Consider the following 21,144-nt stretch of genomic DNA (forward strand, 5'->3'; position numbering starts at 1 on the left):
ACCGAAAATCTTTCTATTGTGAAGTAAAATTCTGTAAATACATCTACATCATTTTAGAAACCAGAAGTCTGAGAGACTGTAGCTCTACTGGTTTATATTTTTAAAGTTTGATTTAAAATTTGAAACAGCAATAAATAAAAAAAAGATTACACGTGCAATGGTTTAGTCTTTTTCTAGGAAAGATTTATTGAAATCTTTGAAATATTTTAAGAGTCTGGTATATTGAGTAAAGTTCGTAAAAATATAATGAGTATATTTATAGGATAATATTTTTAACATTTTGCAAAATTTCGGATAAAACTAAAAATATCTATATCCATGTGGTAATTTTCGCAATTACCATTGCATGGTACCGGTGGGAATTCCTACAGATTGTTGGAATACCTAATCTCCGAAACCGACATGAACAATGTCAATCAAAACACTCAAGCACATTTTAAATATCAGCTTCAGAGTACATGTACGACCAGAATGATTGTAACCCACAAAATTGCAAAAGACCACGTGCACTTACAAGGGAAGTAAATTTATGAGTTCACTTTTTATCTAAAAAAAACAGATGTCTATGATCTCTCTAAGCCCTGGGGAACAAACATTTTGAGAGTATTGTATAAGCAAAACATGTCCTCCACCGTGTTCCCCTTTTTTCTTTAAGGATACAATCTTGTTTGGAACATTAATTTAGGACATCATGAACCCGATCGTAATCCCTATTTATTCTTTAAACGCAACTCCGTGAAAACATAATGACGCGGAACAAAATTTTTAAATTTGATTTGTAATTCATCAAGATACAATTCCATAACAAAAATTAGCTCAATATCTGCAAGCGTTTAAAAAGAAAATTGTGAAAAACCAAATTGGACAGATTGACGGACAGCTAGACAGACGGACGGACAGACTCAGAGGAAATCTATAGTGTGCCTACATGCAGTATGCTCTTGCGTATCGAATCGAATGAAAGACAAAAACCATTATATAAGTGATGAGTTAATTGCATTATAAGTAAGGAAAGTTGACGATTCAGAAGTTGAAGTCTTTACGTTAATCTTAAAGCTTTGTTTTCAAGTCACCATTAACGTTTTCCTCTTGTAAAGTAACAAAATGTTTTAGTAAAATATCCAAATATAAAAAGCTAGCATATTTTTGTCAGACTCTGTAAGTCCCGTGGGGATTCGGGTTAGAATAGGTCCTCAGTACCCCCTTGCTTGTCGTAAAAGGCGACTAAATGGGGCGGTCCTTCGGATGAGACCGTATAAACCGAGGCCCCGTGTCACAGCAGGTTTGGCACGATAAGATCCCTCCCTGCTCAATGGCCCTGAGTGCCGAGCATAGGCCTAAATTTGCAGCCCTTTACCGGCAATGGTGACGTCTTCATATCAGTGAAATATTCTGGAGAGGGACGTTAAACGGTAATCAATCAATCAGACTCTGTAACATCTTTAAATTTTAGCTCACTGGATATATAGAGTCGACATATGAATTGAAGTGATATTGTTAGTTGAAAATACTTAAAGATATATCTTTATGTCAGAAGAAGGCCACAGCAAGTGTTTTCTTTTTATGTTTAAGATTTCGAATAAGTTCTAAATCATATGAATACAAATAAAAAACTTATAACAATATAACGCTATTACATTTAGTACCCCTGGGATTTCCGAGAGATGGTTGGAAGACCTTGTCACCTAAAACTACATAATATTGATAACTCAAGCATCTTTAATTAATATAAACTTCAGAGTACGTGTACATGTATCTATAATCGCAATATTTTGAACAAATTAATGTTGTAAGTAACCAACGATAAGATAAGTTCATTTACGAGTTTCACTTCTTGTAAAAGCAGCTATGATTGATTGATTGATTGTATACTGTTTAACGTCCCTCTCCAGAATATTTCACTGATATGGAGACGTCACCATTGCCGGTGAAGGGCTGCAAATTTAGGCCTATGCTCGGCGCTTACGGCCTTTGAGCAGGGAGGGATCTTTATCGTGCCACACCTGCTGTGACACGGGGCCTCGGTTTATACGGTCTCATCCAAAGGACCGCTCCATTTAGTCGCCTTTTACGACAAGCAAGGGGGTACTGAGGACGTATTCTAACCCGGATCCCCTCAGGGCAAAAGCAGCTATGAATGAAGTCAATAATGTCAAAAAGACTGAACGGTAATTTATCGTGAGTTATAATTGTACAAACATGGAAAAGTCGTTCGTTTTGATGTTGTTTAGTAAAGCATATGTGAAAAAGTTTTTTTTCTGATAAATGTCATAAATAAGCAAGTTCATGTACAGGAACCTTTAGATTAACAAGAGGCCCTTGGGCCACATCGCTCACCCGAGCATTGTGGCTAGGAAAAAGTAGAAATTGGTTTACTATTGAAAAGTTTAAATCCAAAAGTTTAGCCCCGCCCTACCCCCGGGGGTCATAATTTGAACAAAGTTGAATCTACACTACCTGAGGATGCATCCATAAAAATATGAGCAATTATGGCTGTGCTATTCTTGAAAAGAAGATATAAAGAGTTTTCCTATATATTTCTATATAAAACTTTGGTCGGCCATTATGGCCCCGCCCTACCCCAAGGGGTCATGATTTGAACAAATTTTAATCTACACTACCTAGGGATGCTTCCATATAAATATGAGCAATTATGGCTCTGCTGTTCTTGAGAAGAAGATTTTTAAAGAATTTTCCTAAATATTTCAATATAAAACTTCGGTCGGCCATTGTGGCCCCGCCCTTCCCCCAGGGGTCATGATTTGAACAAACTTGAATCTACACTACCTGGGGATGCTTCCATATAAATATGAGCAATTATGGCTTTGCTGTTCTTGAGAAGATTTTTAAAGAATTTTCCTTTATATTTTTATGTAAAACTTTGGTCAGCCATTGTGGCCCCGCCCTACCCCCCAAAGGTCACGATTTGAACAAACTTGAATCTACACTACCTGGGGATGCTTTTATATAAATATGAGCAATAATGACTCTGCTGCTCTTGAGAAGAAGGATGTTTCCCCATAAATTTTATCATTCCTGGCACAGTGGTTGTTGAGAAGATTTTTAAAACATACCACCAAATTTTCATTAATTCTCAATTATCTCCCCTTGAATGAGGGCGTGGCCCTTTATTTGAACAATTTTGAATCCCCTTCACCAAAGAATGCTTTGTGGCAAGTTTGGTCGAAACTGGCCCAGCGGTTCTTGAGAAGAAGTCGAAAATGTGAAAAGTTTACAGACAGACGGACAGACGGATGCCGGACAAAATGTGATCAGAAAAGCTCACTTGAGCCTTCGGCCCAGGTGAGCTAAAAAAATGGAAAGATGCACATTCTATAATCTCGGTTTATTATGCGGAATACAAATACATAAATGCAACATGTAAGGGTGATTGTCAAAAAAAACAAAGCTTCGGTATTCATAGGTAAAACAATGACTTCCTGACAAAAGACTAGCAAGACAAAAACATGAGACAAATGACGAAATGAACTACATGTATGTTCTCACCGCAAAACTGTTAGGTATATATAATCATATAGAATACCGTCTTATTTGTTTTTTTTGCATCATAATACAAATTTTAAAAGGTTTATTTCGATCAGTCTTGATGACTCTCGACTAATAAGGATAAATGAAATTAAACAGGCTTTAATAAGTCTAACATTCATATGTAAGTGGTAGGTAATTTAAAACCACAAAGTGAAACAGCCAAAATGATTGATACCCCAAACGCATGCCAAATGTATACTATTTCCGTTATACATTTTGGAATATATTGAGTATCATATCCAGATTTTTTCATTAATAATAATTATTTTTATCAATTTTATTTCCGTTGAACGGAAAGAAGTCGTAAAAATCTATTAAATCCGGTAACCTTTAATCACCATATTTTCGAGAAAATGAATTGAACAGGTCCATTCCCCTTAAATGAAAAGCTATCTGACTATAATAGGAATATTAGAAGTAGGTTGCATGTTATTTCGATTGAAATTCATGATATTAGATATATATGCATGTTCAAATGTACATTGTCAAGCTAATTACGGGGCATAAAAAGGATATTAGAATGGATCAACGGGGCATAAAAAGGATATTAGAACGAATCAAGACCTAGCATATATTATTTCCTCTCTTGAAAATTGTTAACGTAAGCCAAAAATAACATTCTAGATTGGTGCTCTTTGAAGAACTAAGAACGGTAATGGCGTTAACCGGAAGTTAATTTGGTGTAGAATCATGCGGTTTTTCCGTAATTGTCACGTGGATCTGTGTGGGAATTTCTTCCTCAGCTATGCAGTCCGTTTTTAAGTCAGAAGGGATGTTTTCTTTGTCTGCATCGTCAACATTATCATTGTCGCCGTTTAAGACTTGATTTTCATTGTTTGTGATGAAGATTTCATCCTTTGGTTTCTGTTCATTGGTTAAATTATCTACTTTGCTTGAGTCTTGGCCATTTAGAGTCAATTCAGTAATATCTAGAAGTTTTGTTTCCTTACTTTTTTCTTTGTTAGTTTCCGTTTTTTCGGTATCGATGCCATTCTTTGTTTCAAACGAAGTTAGCCTTGATTTTTCTAGCAAGATTTCCTGTTCATTTAATATTTTATCTAATATCTTATCATCAATGTCCGGTTTTTCTATTATCTTATCAAGTCTTTGGTCAACATCTGCATGCGCTGGTACCTCATCCGGATTTGGATCAACAGAATTCAATTGTTCTCGTCCGGATTCTGTTGGAACATGTTCACTTTCATCCCGAACCGAAAACGCACCAACAGGAGTGGGTGGAGGTTGAGCATGCAAAGAGGCAGAATCGTCTGCCATTTCTCGTGGTCGGCGGAAGTACGTTTTTGGTGCAGTGCGACCGGTGACGGATGGAAGAACGGATTCCGGATTTTTCATATGTTTACTCCCTTTGAAGGTCACCAGCACTACCTCTGTAAAAAATAAAAATAAATCTTGTGTTAACGAACTAACAAAGTTCCTTGTTTCAGAAAGTTAATATCTCTTAAATCAGTGAACATTATTACATATACCGGTACATTATTCGTTTTTGTCTGTTTTTACAGCTTAAATCAATGACTTCTGAGAATGTATTATACAGTGTATCAGTATATGAAAAAAACCCTCTAAGACTGATATTAATTAAATACAATTCATGTATGAAAGACTAAAATTTTTAATAAAAAGAACTACAGCGTAATTCTACCACGCAGAATGACACAGCAAAGCAAAAATTATTCAATAAGCAAACAAAATTAATTAATCGCTTGCAAATAAAAAAGAAAAATAAGACACGTGTACACAAATGTGATTCGACACTTACATCTATAAGCGGGTGTAGGTGGTTGTTGTGTAAAAGCTGTGTCAAATGCACTCGCACCTTCTATTCTCTCTCTCCCTCTCTCTCAATTATCATAAAATACTCGCTAATAATTTCTTCATTATTTTTACTGTATTGGAGGGGTGGGTGGTAATAAAAATGCATATTACTGAATATCCTAAATCCCACTTTACGCATTGTTTTTTTTTTTTTTTGGGGGGGGGGGTATAAATTTAAGGTATTTTGAAAGTATTGAGAAATTTAACTCTAAACTCGTGTCCCTTAGTAACTTTTGTCTGTCTGACAAAATTCAATGAAAACTTAGCCAGTATGTCATCAATTAAAATACGAAAAATACTGTACTGAAACGTAGTTACTATTATATTGCTAATGAAAATAATTACAGATATCTCATTTCACAAAATAAATGTTAAAAGCTTTACAAAATGCTATTACCATTAAGCCTATTTTTTCATAATATTATCATAACGCATACCTTGGTCTAGTTATATTTAATCTTGGGAATAAATTATTATACAACAAAAATATGTATTTTCCTAATATAAGAAATGAATACATTATGAAGAGAAAATGAACAGCATTCGAATTTGTAAAGAATCTTTTTTGGGGGGGAAATCTTATTTTTTCAAATTTTCTTTGAGACCTTAACGTTACCGGTCTATTTACATGTAATACAGCATATATACATGTATATGAAATGCAAATCATTGAATGAAAACCATCATTATTAAGTTACTATTATAAAGACTTCAGAATGCTATAATTATTTCTATAGGCCAGTGATTAACATTACATTTGATTCAAATGTTTTTATGGTTATTTCGCACAGTTTCGGGGGGAGTTTTATTAAAATTGCGTGTTCCTTTCATTTTTTCGTGGGGTGCTTCGTAGTTATACCAGTAGAAAGCATAGTTGTTTGCTACAGTGTATGTGTTCAAAAGGTGTTTTGAAATTTCTGATGTCCATAAACGGAAATCGTCAAAATCTTTTTAAAATACAAGATTGATAAAAGACCTACAATGTCACGCATGCTTGTTATCTTTCTATGAACTACATGTACTAATTAATGAAAGATATTTCTCTATTTCTAAACAAGTTAAAAATGACTACGATAATGATTTCTACATATGCTAATTTATATTAGAAATTCAAAACTTTCTATATGCTATAAGCCAAAAAATAGAAAAGAACAGCTAGAGATGGTTAGAGAAGCGACACGTCTACAATATGGCGACCACCACCACGTGCTACCACTAAAGCCACCAACTTTTCTTAGGTTTCTCATTCTCACTTTCAGTGTCCCCGTGCACCAAGTGACATGTTGTGGAGTGTTCCCCCCACGCACTGCGGGGCCGTCCCCCGGGGTGCTGTGAAGAACCGGAAGATAGTAACCTTTTACCCGGCGCTGTTGAGGGGCGCTTCGTCACTGGTTTTGACGCCTCGTCGACGTCAGAACGCGGGGAATCTAAAACAGTATCAATATTTTTTTTTCTATACGTATTATAAGATTACTTACCAACCTCCGGTATGGTACATTGTAAATAAACGAAGTTATTGAATTTAATACACTGCATACCGTCGAGTTCTGACTTTGTGGTATTTTTGTGCAGTTAGAGACACCTGCATGCCCTTTGATTTAGAATAGAATAAAATTGAAATTTACACTGAATAATCAAAAATTTATTTGTATAAGCTTTTCCTATTTTAGTAAACAATGTCTGTTCGTAAAAACTATGTTGTCCTTTACATTTTTCTTAGAGCAAATTACAGGTACATATATCCCATAGTTGAAAATGAAATGGGTCAACTCAGTATTTTCTTTTTAGTATGGTAAAAACTATAATTTTCTCCAACTCAACAAGCATTCTTCACACGTATGTAAATGGCCTTCAATGTTACATATCCGTGAAAGGAATTTAGTGATTAAATAACGTTTCCTTTCTTTCAATGAGTTGTTGTTTTTTTTAACCAAATACCATTGCACAGTCATTTTTTCTTCCTCTGTGTACAAGCAATGCATTGTGTATGTAAAAGGAAATACATAAAAGAGGACACTGTAACAATAGTATCTGACCTTGATATAAATACCATATTTTTCCTTTCATCTTTTATAATGTATGGCTTGTCACTATGAATAAACGGAAATGGGATTCAAAATAATGTAAAAAATTCTTTTCAGGAAATGTCAAAGGAATTATTTTAACAACGATGTATTAATGCCCCTTTATAAAGTGATTAATGTCCTTCTGTCAAACTCCACCTACAAATGTGAATATATTTTCGAAAAAATATTTGCGTAACCAATATTAATTAAACCATTTAATACGCTGATATTTTGTAAACCATGCGATATACTTAGAAACAAGTCAACACAAGTGTGAGAATAGATTAAATAGTGAATTTTAACAATATTTAGAGATATTTATTTGTAGAAAGAGCTCGGCTCACTTTATGCATAAAATGGCCCTGTAGATAAACCAACTGATTGATGAACACTTGAATGATGTTCCATCTGAAGCATTAAAAATAAATAGAGACTTAGTTCTTTCATTTCCTGTCAAAAATGTTCTCCTAAAGTCCAGGTCTTGGAGATGTGGCTTTATGAAATTGTAATGTTCTTGAATTTAAAGGTAAACAGGTATATTTGAGTACTTTCAGTGAAGAAAAATAATATGAGTGCACTCTCTAATCTAAAAAATAAAACATGTCTTTTAATCCTCAGAAACAGTTCTACAGTGTATTATTTACTAGTTGCATATTTTAGATCAGAGGTTGCGCTCTATATTAAATATCGAAAATATCTTTAAAATTTAACTGTTTTTGTAGACTTTTTCAGAATATTAGGAAATTGACGCATTTCGTGATGTCATAATGCATTGACTAGCCGGAAAATTATGTCATTTTTGATAGATCCAAAATCACCAAAGATGTAAGTGTTATTCAATGCATTGTTAACTAAAACTAAGCAGTTTCAGTTTTTCAGAAATTCACAGGGCCAAAAAAAGGCAAAAGTGAACCTTGTTCTTTAATAACAATTAGCTTTATTTTTTGTCCTACAATTTTAACCAAGGCAGCTTTTCAGTAGATGTGCATACACGTATTGTGCAACACTGCTGAAACTGAAAGTTCTAAGATCATGATTTTAAAACCTAGAACTCCATCCTACCTGGGGGTACTGCGGGTATATTTTGACCTTTATCCCTTGACCTCTGTGTAGCATGACCTGTCATAAAGATTCCTTGAGGATTCGTCCTTGGCATGTATACCCCATAGACTGACAAACTCTTGGCATCAAGCAAATGGGCTCTGTGAAAAATGGGGGCAATATTTTTATATTTTTAGGCATCAAATATGCGATAATTTTAAAAGTACTCAATAAAGTACATGATTAATTATAGATAATAGCATTAGCATTTGTGTGAGAAAAAAAATGATAGGTTTTTCTTAATTATTTCTTGAAGATATTTTTCAATGGTAATAAAACATAATATTAAAAGTTTACTACCATATTCAAAATATATCTATTAACATACTGTAAAATTGCATATTTTCGAGGGGTCAAATTTTCGTGGTTTGAAGAAAATGTATTGGTTCAAGAGTTGTTCAGCAATATTATATGCGAAAATTTGCATTTCACGGTGGACGTTAATTCGTGGGTCTCTTCATACCTCGAAAACCACGAAAATTAATTTCCCACGAAAATTAGTGATTTCAGAATAACCATTTATGTTCTGGGTACTTCATAATTTCATATTGTTTCATGAAGATACACGTGTACTTATTAATGTTTCCCCGCGAAAATTCCTACCCAGAAGGCCGCAAATTAAAATTGGTAAAATTTTTGGTTCCTGTGAATAATAATTATAAAAGACTATGTTTAGAATTAACAGAACAGAAATACCTGTACAGTAAACTATTTTTTTTATTTTAAAAAATTCTCATTTATTATTTTTCAATTAATAGTGGAAATATATTTGTAAGTAAATGCAGATTAATATTTAAACAATAAATTAATTGTCAGAAGAGGCACATGAACACGACAAGAGCATAATTAAAATCGTAGCTTATGTAATTGTTTTCTCACGAATTCTATTACTTTAAACAAAAACATTCACGATTTTCAAAATGACATTTGTACTTCTGGCATTCTCAAGATGAATGTCTTCTAGTGATAAAAAAAGTTAAAAATTAACGCAATAAAATCATAACCCATGATAGAAAGGCTTTAAATGTGTCTGTTTATAATGAAAATATTCTCGGTCTCTGGTCTATGATAAGGAACGTGAAATAACCACGAAATGTACTTTTACTAATTAGTAACCCACTTGGTATGAATAAAAAATTCTTGCACTGAGAGGGCGTCACGGATATCATTTTCAAAATGCTAAAAATGTGCATTTTACAATTTTTAATTGACTTATCAATTTCTATTAGTAAATATAATTTCTGTGTGAAAGTTCGTTACAAAATAGATATGATTTTTAACATTAATTTGAGGCACATATGCTGTAAAATGCACTTAAATTTTTTTTGAAACGAAAGCGGGTTGTATATACGTAGTACGTTATGAACATATACCTGTCAATTTTATGTTACTCTGTATATTTAAGAAAAAAATGCCTAATATTTTGACTGTTGTGATATTATCAATTAATTTGTTCGCGTGATTATTTGACATAAACGCTGAAGGCGTGATGAGCAAAGCGCTTTTAATTTACGAGGTTTACGTTGTGTAGCTATTATCCTACTTTTATTTTCACCTAGAAAAAAGAGGTTTTATCATGATAATTTTTAAAATATATGATTACCTGTTGTATCTTGCTCCTGTGAGGAAAGCATGGGGGGATTCGCCTTCTGGAGGGGCGACAAGAACCCTGTAACAAATTAAACAATTCAAACTTGTGATAAATATTTTTTAAAAAATAAAGAAGAAAAAACTACATAATTTTTTTTCCCAAGAATGTACGCCCATGAAGACGTATGAAACCTACCCTTCTTTAGAAATATAAAGATTTTTACCATAAGTTTTGTCATTACAAACACCAAGCTTAAAATTCGCTTTCAATAAAATTCCGACATAAAATGTCACAATTATATACTTAACAATTCTACCCCATAATGGATATTACTACTTTAAGTAAACCTATATCACTACACTGTAATAAATTCACAGACGTGTAGTCAGACGAAGGACAACGTATTGTCGTGAGGAAAAAGAAATCAATTTTCTCTCAGGAAATGAATCTGGCACAAAACCCTCCCCCATGTTATCTTTCAGGGAGTATATATATACATGTACATGTTTATTAAGCGAATTTATTTTAGTCTGAAATGTAGTTATTAAAATAATTTTTGTCTTTTAGTTGTGCTCCTTATGTTACTAGTTTCAGCATGCATTTAATTCATTTAGTTCATTTAATTAAATATAGGAAAAAAGTACTACATGTACTCTACTCTTACAAAATATGAATAATGAATATTTCATTCTTCTCTATCAACCATGGACCGAAGCAAATCCCCTCTCTTTTTATCAAGATCTAATTTTGACAACGCATTTCATAATAATCATTAAGCTGGTTTTGACATTCAGGAATTCGTCAACGGAGATAAAAGATCAAAGGGGAGTTCAATTGTCAGGAGGAAAATTCATATAAATTTTAATTAAATGACCTAGAAAAATTTGATGACTGAAGGAACTAGTGCAATGTGGTAGAAAATGGGCCATTAAATGTCAAGTTGTCGGCAGCTTTCCATAAAAGTTGCTTATGTTCAAGTCATTTACATTTATATTATTGGCATTTCTCGTCACAGGCGAAAGATGGAGATTTTCAGTAGATGGATATCATATAGTTGTGTATGGAACTTCAATTTATATTTTGATGAATGAATATTATGAAAAAAGGTTGATTAATTAGCGGTATTTGTACAAGAATACGTGGGGTTTCGAAATGCATTGCGTGATATATAAATCTTTTAGGTGAAGACAACATGCAATCATATAATTATTACGTTTAACAACATGCATTAATACAGGCGTGCAATAACGTATCATCACATATGAATAAAACATCCAATGTAAATATATATATGTATACATGTTTGTACTTGTCATCACTTGTCGCTCATGCACTTAAGCTTTAATCCATGCAAAAAAGACATAGTGTGAAATTATTGCATTCATGCATTCATTCGGCGTATGGTACAAAGAAATGATTTGCATTTAAATCAGTTCTTTCAAGTCGACATTTCATCTTTTCAAGTTGTGTGAACACGTTAAGGTGACAGTGAACCAAAGTTTATCATACGCGTAAAATTTACGTGTACAATACACTTATGTACAACACATGTGTATTGGTTTTCCGGCACATTTGTTACACAGTTGTTTATTACGTGTTGAAACTCACCTTTAGTGACATCTAATGAATTAGATCAAAAAACAAAATGTTAATTTACACTTCAAACAAATGTGAGATGAATGTTAATTGACATAATTAAATCTGCGCACCATTTTCAAGCTGTATGAATATATTTGCTTTCTCATGAACAAAAGATATTCATCATGTGAGAAAAAAAACTTACTCTTTGTTCATTTGACCAGTGGATGTAGTGCTTTCTGCTTCTGAATTAAAACGAAAAAATATCATCAAAAACCTGTTTTGGCACTTTTATGTACATATTTTTTTTCTTAGAAAACAAAATATTATAATGCATTCGAGGAAAACAAACCATAAGCTTTTTCTTTGAAAATAAAAACTACATGATGAATTATGTGAAGTAAAAAAAAATTGTATGGTTCATTTTTCAATATTTTTAATTTCATATTTTTCAATGATCTACATTTCAAATATTCCCTCATATTTCTGGGTTTCATGTTACATATGTATCAACCAAACCACAAAACCACAATATAATCAACCAAAACCACTAGTATAATTAAACTGGTTCTTTTTTTTCCTTTTTTTTGCCAGTAGTGATTGGTTTCTCTTAAAGTTTGTTTGATGTTTCTTTATTTAGTTTTTTTTATGAGACGTAACGTAACATTTCACATTTGACCCAATTACCTATATTCCTACATGTACTTAGAAACTACTTTGCATAATATCATTCCAAAATATATTCATACGGATTTAAAAAGGAAACATTTTGAAAGTTGGTACTTAGTTTTTAACGAAATTGAGTTGTGTGTACATGCACACACCTTAAACATTATACAATCCTCATTAAACTTAAAATATAAAATACATATTGTAAACAATATATATATATATATATATATATCCCAAAAGAAAAGAAATATAGCAGTAGTGAACAAAACACATGCACCTACATTGAACAAAAGTCTACATAATTTGTGTGAAATCAATAGATTCTAAATTTGCATTCAATATGTGAAATCTCCAAATATATATAATATGAAAAGCAAGAAAATAAAATCTTGAAACAATTCATGCATTTGAAAGAAAAGAGAAAAGAAAATAAAAATCCACCCTTCAGCCAAAGTGGTGACAGCATTGAAAAATATGAGTGACCGAATATTGATTTATGGTTTGTATTTTGTGGGATACCTCGGCATGACAGACAGTGGTCTGCATAGCGAAATGTTTCAGGTTCCACCTCATCAATATCTATAGCTGAAATAACAGTATACAAACCAAGGTATGAAAGAAAAAAAAATCATCAATAAGTCTATAGCTGATATAATAGTATACAAACCAAGGTATGAAAGAAATATCAAAATCAAATATGTGAAATGGTAACGTTCTTGACTTTCATAAACCATCCAGGCAATTTTTTGTTTTTGTTTTTGGCAAGGGGTCTTTTTTAATTTTTTTTAAATTCTAAAAAAATACTCCTAGAATCAGTTTGAATGATAACATTTAAGTAAGTACAGTAAAACTCGTTTAGTACGAACATGGATATTGGAAATTCAAGGATAAAGCGAAGTCATTTTAGATCCCCAAATAAAAAAAAATAATCAATTTCTTATACGGATATAACGAATTACAGTTATAGCTAAGTAATTTCATAGGCCCCAGTGACTTCGTTATAACAGAGCTAGTTTTACTGTATATACATGTATATAAACAAAAAGAAAGGGATTTTGATGTAAACAGCTTTGGCTGTCCAAAGTCCATATCCAAGAGACGAAATATAGACTGTGGGTATATTAACATGCAATGAAGAAAATTTGGGAAAACTCAAAACACTTACTTCACAGTTATATTATGTATTGAATCTGAAGGATATCAATATTATCATAGTTTGACAGAATTAGTTTTAAAAATAACTTAACTTGATTATAAATTGTACATGTCATATAAAGATCTAAATCAACAACAACAATAAGAAGAAAGGAAACAAACAAAACAACAACAAAACATTAAAAAAAAAAAAATTAATTAATGCTCTCATCCCTCCTTTGTCTATTGCACATTTTGAAACTCTTTTTACATCTATTTAAAACATGACTGTATGTTTGACACCACTCTAATTTGTGAAATTCTATCTTGTTTGAAATATATAGAAATTTCAAATCTTTATTTTTAGAGTTTAACACTTGACTTACTTTTGACTACTTCTCTTCTTACATCATAGGAATTCACAGGAGCTGAAGCACATCTTTGTCTGGCTCGCAGTAAGCTATAAAATAAAAAGTGATTATGTATGTGCTTTCTGAATTTTAATTTCTAAAATATAAAAAAATATTATATAGGGATGGGTATCCACAAAAAGAATTATTTGTGATGCATCACAATTTTTTTTTTTAAAATATCAAAATATTTTTAAAAGTAGTTTTGACTATAAATTTTCCTAATTTTTTCAACCAAAATACATTGTGAAAACATAACTTCTGTCACTATTTACATTTCTACGTATACATGTGTGTATTTAAGAAATGAATCTAATTCTTGGCCAAATTACTCAATATAACCTGGTTTTGGTCAGTTTACGCTTTATAATCTGCTTTATTGTTTGCATGAGGTGAGATCAAGATACTGTTTGAAGTTAAAGTTTCATTTATTAAATCTGGAATTTTCCATGAATCTCAAGGTCTGTAAATGAGGGGATTGCATGGATACAGATGATTCAGCTGGGGGGTGTCCCCATACCAAACCAGATTATACAGAATAATGCATTCCTTTTTGGAAATCAACCAATGTGAGGCTAGAATACAAACAAAATTAAATTATATATGTATAAATAAAGCATGTTTGTATGATAGAATGTAATTGTTTTACTGACCTTTAATAAGCCTTTTTTTGGCAATTGTAATTTTTTTTTCAAAAATAAGAAACATACAAACTAAAAACTAGTATTTTAGTCCCCAGAACACAACAAGTAGCTAGCTCAATGAAATAAATATGTATAAAATAATGCATCCATAAATAAAGGGCTCTTTCATTTGAAACAATATTATCTTTCTTATAACTGTAAACTTGATTGAATTATAATACAGCGTAAAATAATTTTTCTGTTTATCACTTAATTTTTAAAATCTTTCATGTTTTTTCTTATGAGAGAGATAGAATTTTTTTTTAAGAAATAAATATATGTTATGACTTTTAATCTCCTGATTTACCGCAAATGGGAAAAAAAACCTTTGTAATATAATTGGATCTCGAGGCAGGCAAGAGATCACAAAAGTTAAATACTATTACATCAGCTCTAAATTCATTCAAAATTTAGTAGATTACTGTACAATACCTTTATCAAGTATTCAAATAGATGAATTTTTATGACTCTTACTGGACTCTAACTGAAATGAAAAAAATGAAATAAATAAATTTTGCTTACGTGGTCCTCGTGGGTCTTCCATACTTGAGTTCCTTGGCAGACAGTTGTGATGGATTTGTTGCCGTTAAGAACTGGTGAGGAGTTGTGGGGCGGTAATATGAAGTTCCTGTATTTCTTTTTCTTGGAGTATTCCTTGCCGAGGAAGCAGGAGTTACCGAACGCCTGATGTTGTGAACCGAGCTTGTTTCACTTTCCACCTGTAAACACAATTACATGATGAATTCACCAATTTTTTAATGTGTTGCACATATTCTATTTTGCCATATATTTTCTTCAACTTCTCTCTCTGTGCATATTGAAAATCAATTCCATATTGCTAAATCTCAACTCAAATACATCTGCTGAGTGCAAGATCAGCAATTAAATCATAGCATTTATTTAATATATAAAATAAACATCATCGTCCCCTACACACCACAGGGTGTAAAGGACGATGATGATGTTTAAATATATCTTCATTTGAGGAATTTAGTAGCTTACATGTAGAAGTAGTTTACACAGTAAAATAAGTATAGGATATAAAACATACTGTTATTATTTTCTTAACATAATTTATGCTTTTATTAACATGATACATACTTTACTTGTACTCAGCAGACCATGGACATGAAATGGAGACTCCCCACTGTGTGTCATCTCTTTACTGATCCCAAACGCCCATGATGGGGAACCGCGTCCATCAAAAAATTCCTCTTTGAAGAGATTGTTGATATCTTCTCTAAGTTGGACATGATATTCCGATGGCTTGTTAAAGGAATAAGGACTTAAAGGATGCTTCTTGCTACCTACATTGTAACACAAAACTGTCTTAGATCTATTCTATTAAACAGTTTAGAGAGAATTTTTCAACTAGAAGTATACACTTATGACCTAAAGGGTGACTTTCTGGAACGAACCCAATTATGTTTAGAAGGAGGAATAAATAGTTTTATAAGTTAATCACACATACACCTCATTAAAGATTTAGATATACAATGATGTAAACCAAGAGCTTAATAAAGGAAAAATTACAACACACCTCTCAGGCCCCCATGAGGCCTGGATCCGTTCTCCGATTTTGTGACCCCATTGTCGAAAGTCAAATCTAGAAGACGAAGATGCGGTTTATGGCCGCCTTCAGATCGCGAGCCCTTATTTATCATGCTAAGGGATTCTTCTTCATCTTAAATGCATGTCAAGGACTAACACATTCCAAGAAAATCATAAATTGACCGTTTCCTTCTTTATCGGGCAGCCATGTTGTTGATAGCGTTGTCAATGGCGGTGACAAAGGTCAAGGGCATACAAGTGCTTGAATTTTAGTAAGTCGTACATTACATTATTCATTTGACATTTAGTTTTCGAAACATAAAACTACACAAGTATTAGCTTTCCTAAAAAGCTTGTCTGACGTAGTTTGCTTAAATTAATAAAGCGGAAAGAAATAATATATTATGTTATAAAATTTCTTTCGTTCGATAATATATCTTCAAGATACCATGCGCAATCAATATTGTATACAATAATGTACAAAGAACTTTAAATTGAAGCTCCTGGCTCCAGCCCAGGATCACGAAACAAACTAAGACTTAAGTGAAATTTTTAATCGCCGATAAAATATTTATTAATTATGGAACTCATTTCTTCATTTGCACATAACAACATCTATGTGAAACAATATTAAAAATATACCTAACCCTTCTGGTCTGCTTGACTTTTACAACAGTTTATTGTAAAAAAAAAAAAAAAAAAAAAAAAAAAAAAAAAAAAAGAATTTGATGGACGTAGGCTTAAGATGTTTCAAGATCCCGGGTCAGCATTTTTCAAGTAATATTTTATATGTTAAATGACCTAACTAATTTTTTATTTAACAAACAGAATAAAATGAAGATTGTAAATGATAAAATCAAAGGGAACATCTTTGATCACTTAATGGGCGCGTATAACCTTAACCCTGGCGATAACAATCTTGGCAGAGCGTTACACATGCTGACCATTCCCCTGCTGTTCTTGAAAGCTTTCATTGCTTCTCAAACCATTTGATGTACAATGATTCTCTACTTAACACTGTTACGTAATTGATTGATGAAATTCTTAACTGAAGCATCTGGGAAAAGAAACTAGATGATGCAAACTAATTTACAAATTGATGCAATATCGTTCAAAATATAATCGTTGCATAGGAGTGAAGTATAACAATTCAGCAACATGCAAATCTATTTACACAATAAAGAATTAAAAGCGAACTTGAATAAGAATTTTTTTCTGTTTTCACTGCATTTTTCTCAGACACTGCACTATCAGTTTTTATCATATTTGGAGCAGGACAACTAAGAGAAAATATTTTACCACGTGCCTGATGTTTAGGTACAAGTAAAGCAATGCCAAGGTATAATTTTACTGAAAATAAGCAATCAATTATTTAAGCATAACTTAATCTTTGAAACACAACACAAAACAATGAGACTTATATAATAAGGTATTTTTTATAGAGAACTGAAGCGGACATGTTAAAAGATGAAAGCACGGATTATACTAAAGACACGATCATTAAGTAATGTAAATAAAAGCTCATTTCCTCCTGGAACGAACTACATTCGTCTTTGGAGATTATGCATGTATCGAAATTTCCACCATCGAACTATCTAAACAATTTCATGGAAAGACTGCATAAATAAGCCCTGGTTAAATCTAGTACTGTCTGACGCCGTGACGTCAGACAATGAATGTGTAACGTAACTACTTACAGTAATGAAATATATGTAAATTACTCAAAATAGTTTGAGTGTGGGATCACCCAAATCGAGCCCAGAACGTATAGCAATACGTTTTGGTAAACAACCCTGCCTGAATCACAGGTGCTTGAGGACAGGACCCCCCCCCCCCAATATAGACCCCCGGGCCTGTTAGACTTTTTTTCACATAAATTATATATGGATGACACATTTGTGATATAATCTATCCTATCAATTCAGAAAATTTGCTTAAATAAACATTTTATAAAAATTTCTACCCCACTCTCAAATAACAAGGTTGCCAACTTCGTCTGCAAACCGAGAGGCACTGCTGAGAATTTTGGTTGAATCGTCTCATAAATCTAAACAAAGCCCTAAAATCAACAACTCATATTGTAAATTGAATATTCTTTTCATTAACCGCCAACTCTCATGAAGGTTAAGGCACTTTAACAGTCGTTATGGCCAGTTTTCCAAAAGGATGTCAGGCTACAGTGAGCGTTTTTGCTTAGTGAACGGAAGTGACGAGGAGACGACTTTTTACCGAAATACACAGTTCTGCAGAAAGTCTGAAACACTGTTTTGAAATAAACATTTGAAGAAATTTGGTTGATTTACATTTTAAAAACTGTCTTTCAAATGTATTGGAAGAATAGAGTTCTAAACCGCTGATGTAAATGAAATATTTCTAAATATTTTTCAAATAACTGATTTGCATGTATTGGTTTTGAGAGTTATGCCCTTTTAAAAATACAATTTATTAAAATACCTTCTTTTCCTTAAATATTTCGTGTCAAATCTACAAAACATTTGAAAATAATATCTTTATGAAGAATTCGTACAAAAAACAAGAATATATCTATTGTTCATATCTTATACGCATGTTTGGTTATATGGGGAACATGGGGAATTAGTCCTCTCCTCATCACTTCCGTTCGATAAGCTTTTTACGGAGTTGGCAACCTTGTTGATTTTTATATAGAGAATGTAGGGTAGATTTTATAGAACGTTTGTTTTAGGTAATTTTTCGATTTGTTGGTATAGATCTTATCACAAATATGTCAATGAAAGATTATTTATGAGAAAAAAGTCGAAAAAGCCCAGGGGTCTATATCGAAGGGGGGTTGGGGGGGGGGGTCCTGTCCTCAAGCACCTGTGGCCTGAATCTATGAAATACTGGTAAATCTAAATAACTTAATATGAATTTTGAAAAAAAAAATCAGTGTTGAACGTTTAGGTATATCCCTCACAATGGTCATGTTAGTATTCAATGAACTTAATTGTGCTTTGACAGAAAGATATACACAGCTATGTTTGTAAATTTTAATTTTTAATTGTATTTTCCAGCATTCTGGGGTTATCATTTTTGTAATACCATGAATTATTTACATGTTTTCTCAGAAGGCCGTGAGGTCGAATCTTGGCCGCTATATAGCTACTGACCTAGGTCGATAAAAATTATAGCACAGGCCACAGGTGCTTGAGGACAGGACCCCCCCCCCCCCCCAATATAGACCCCCAGGCCTGTTAGACTTTTTTCACATAAATTATATATGGATGACACATTTGTGATATAATCTATCCTATCAATTCAGAAAATTTGCTTAAATAAACATTTTATAAAAATTTCTACCCCACTCTCTATATATAAAATAACAAGGTTGACAACTTCGTCTGCAAACCGAGAGGCACTGCTGAGAATTTTGGTTGAATCGTCTCATAAATCTAAACAAAGCCCTAAAATCAACAACTCATATTGTAAATTGAATATTCTTTTCATTAACCGCCAACTCTCATGAAGGTTAAGGCACTTTAACAGTCGTTATGGCCAGTTTTCCAAAAGGATGTCAGGCTACAGTGAGCGTTTTTGCTTAGTGAACGGAAGTGACGAGGAGACGACTTTTTACCGAAATACACAGTTCTGCAGAAAGTCTGAAACACTGTTTTGAAATAAACATTTGAAGAAATTTGGTTGATTTACATTTTAAAAACTGTCTTTCAAATGTATTGGAAGAATAGAGTTCTAAACCGCTGATGTAAATGAAATATTTCTAAACATTTTTCAAATAACTGATTTACATGTATTGGTTTTGAGAGTTATGCCCTTTTAAAAATACAATTTATTAAAATACCTTCTTTTCCTTAAATATTTCGTGTCAAATCTATAAAACATTTGAAAATAATATCTTTATGAAGAATTCGTACAAAAAACAAGAATATATCTATTGTTCATATCTTATACGCATGTTTGGTTATATGGGGAACATGGGGAATTAGTCCTCTCCTCATCACTTCCGTTCGATAAGCTTTTTACGGAGTTGGCAACCTTGTTGATTTTTATATCGAGAATGTAGGGTAGATTTTATAGAACGTTTGTTTTAGGTAATTTTTCGATTTGTTGGTATAGATCTTATCACAAATATGTCAATGAAAGATTATTTATGAGAAAAAAGTCGAAAAAGCCCAGGGGTCTATATCGAAGGGGGGTGGGGGGGGGGGGTCCTGTCCTCAAGCACCTGTGGCACAGGCACCAGATGTTTCTTATTTTTCTTTTAATTAAAAAATATACCCCCTACATGTACCTAAAAATCAACGTTTATTATTAGGTAGGGGGTACAATGTATATTTATTTTTTATTGATAGAAAAATTAGTAATGTCGGGTGCCTGTGAAAAATAGACCTGTAGCAACTTTTCCATGCACTCGACACCCTAAAGTGAAAGTTGCAGATCCTTCGGATGAGACCTTAAAACTGAGGCCCTATACCACGGTAGATTCGATACGACTGCGCGAGATTTTAAAAAAACTTTTAGAATAGTCTTTTAAAAAAAGCTACATGTATAAGGATTTCAGACATGTTATGGGACTTGTCTGTGTTACATTGTAAAATTATGTATGTGCATGAGGAAACCCCGAACTGACAACCCCGTAGGGTTCATTCTACCCATTCCCATTTTTTGAAAATCAGGTAGAAAAAGGTAAGATTTTATGTGGGAATAGGTGGAATTTTTATGTAAACAAATAATTAACCATGAAAACATATAATTACTGTACAAACAATGATTAATGAACACCTGTTGGAATAGAGGACAGGTATATTTGCTTTATTAAATTATAAAACAGACTTTTTACTAATATTTGGAAAAAAAAATGGATTTTTGATAGAATTAATTTATATTTTTTCTCTGTTTTCTATAGTATATTCATTCTAAAATCCACTAACTTGAATGCTTTTTTTCAATAAATCTATTTATTTAATGTTCTTAAATTAAGATATTAAGTTGCTTTTACT

At 32.5% G+C, this 21,144-nt stretch overlaps 1 protein-coding gene across 4 annotated transcripts; it reads right to left on the minus strand.

Annotated features, from left to right (window-relative positions):
- Positions 1-3,346: 3,346 nt before the first annotated feature.
- On the minus strand, positions 3,347-16,403 carry LOC134250472 (uncharacterized). Of its 4 annotated transcripts, none has more exons than XM_062732834.1 (10): positions 16,158-16,403; positions 15,719-15,924; positions 15,140-15,336; positions 13,911-13,984; positions 12,910-12,975; positions 11,924-11,963; positions 10,153-10,218; positions 8,511-8,650; positions 6,636-6,809; positions 3,347-4,937 (listed from the first exon to the last, which is right to left on the minus strand). In XM_062732834.1, the coding sequence occupies exons 1-10, from the start codon at positions 16,279-16,281 to the stop codon at positions 4,222-4,224; spliced, it is 1,803 nt and encodes a 600-aa protein (XP_062588818.1). In that variant the 5' UTR covers positions 16,282-16,403; the 3' UTR covers positions 3,347-4,221. The 4 variants fall into 4 exon arrangements, with proteins under 4 accessions (XP_062588818.1, XP_062588817.1, XP_062588819.1 ...); XM_062732833.1 differs by having other exon boundaries at positions 6,612-6,809; XM_062732835.1 differs by lacking the exon at positions 12,910-12,975 and having other exon boundaries at positions 6,612-6,809.
- Positions 16,404-21,144: the final 4,741 nt, after the last annotated feature.

Source organism: Saccostrea cucullata, unplaced genomic scaffold (assembly GCF_032062105.1).
Source record: "Saccostrea cucullata isolate Sc308-1 unplaced genomic scaffold, CSIRO_AGI_Scuc_v1 ctg57, whole genome shotgun sequence".
NCBI classification, from domain to species: domain Eukaryota; kingdom Metazoa; phylum Mollusca; class Bivalvia; order Ostreida; family Ostreidae; genus Saccostrea; species Saccostrea cuccullata.

Excerpts from the sequence above, each read along its gene's own strand:
- LOC134250472 (XM_062732833.1), bottom strand. The coding sequence starts at position 16,281 with ATGATAAATAAGGGCTCGCGATCTGAAGGCGGCCATAAACCGCATCTT. Across the intron at positions 11,964-12,909 it reads CCACTGTCTGTCATGCCGAG|AAGCAGAAAGCACTACATCC; the intron begins GTATCCCACAAA and ends GTTTTAATTCAG. Across the intron at positions 4,938-6,611 it reads GAATGAGAAACCTAAGAAAA|AGGTAGTGCTGGTGACCTTC; the intron begins GTTGGTGGCTTT and ends TATTTTTTACAG.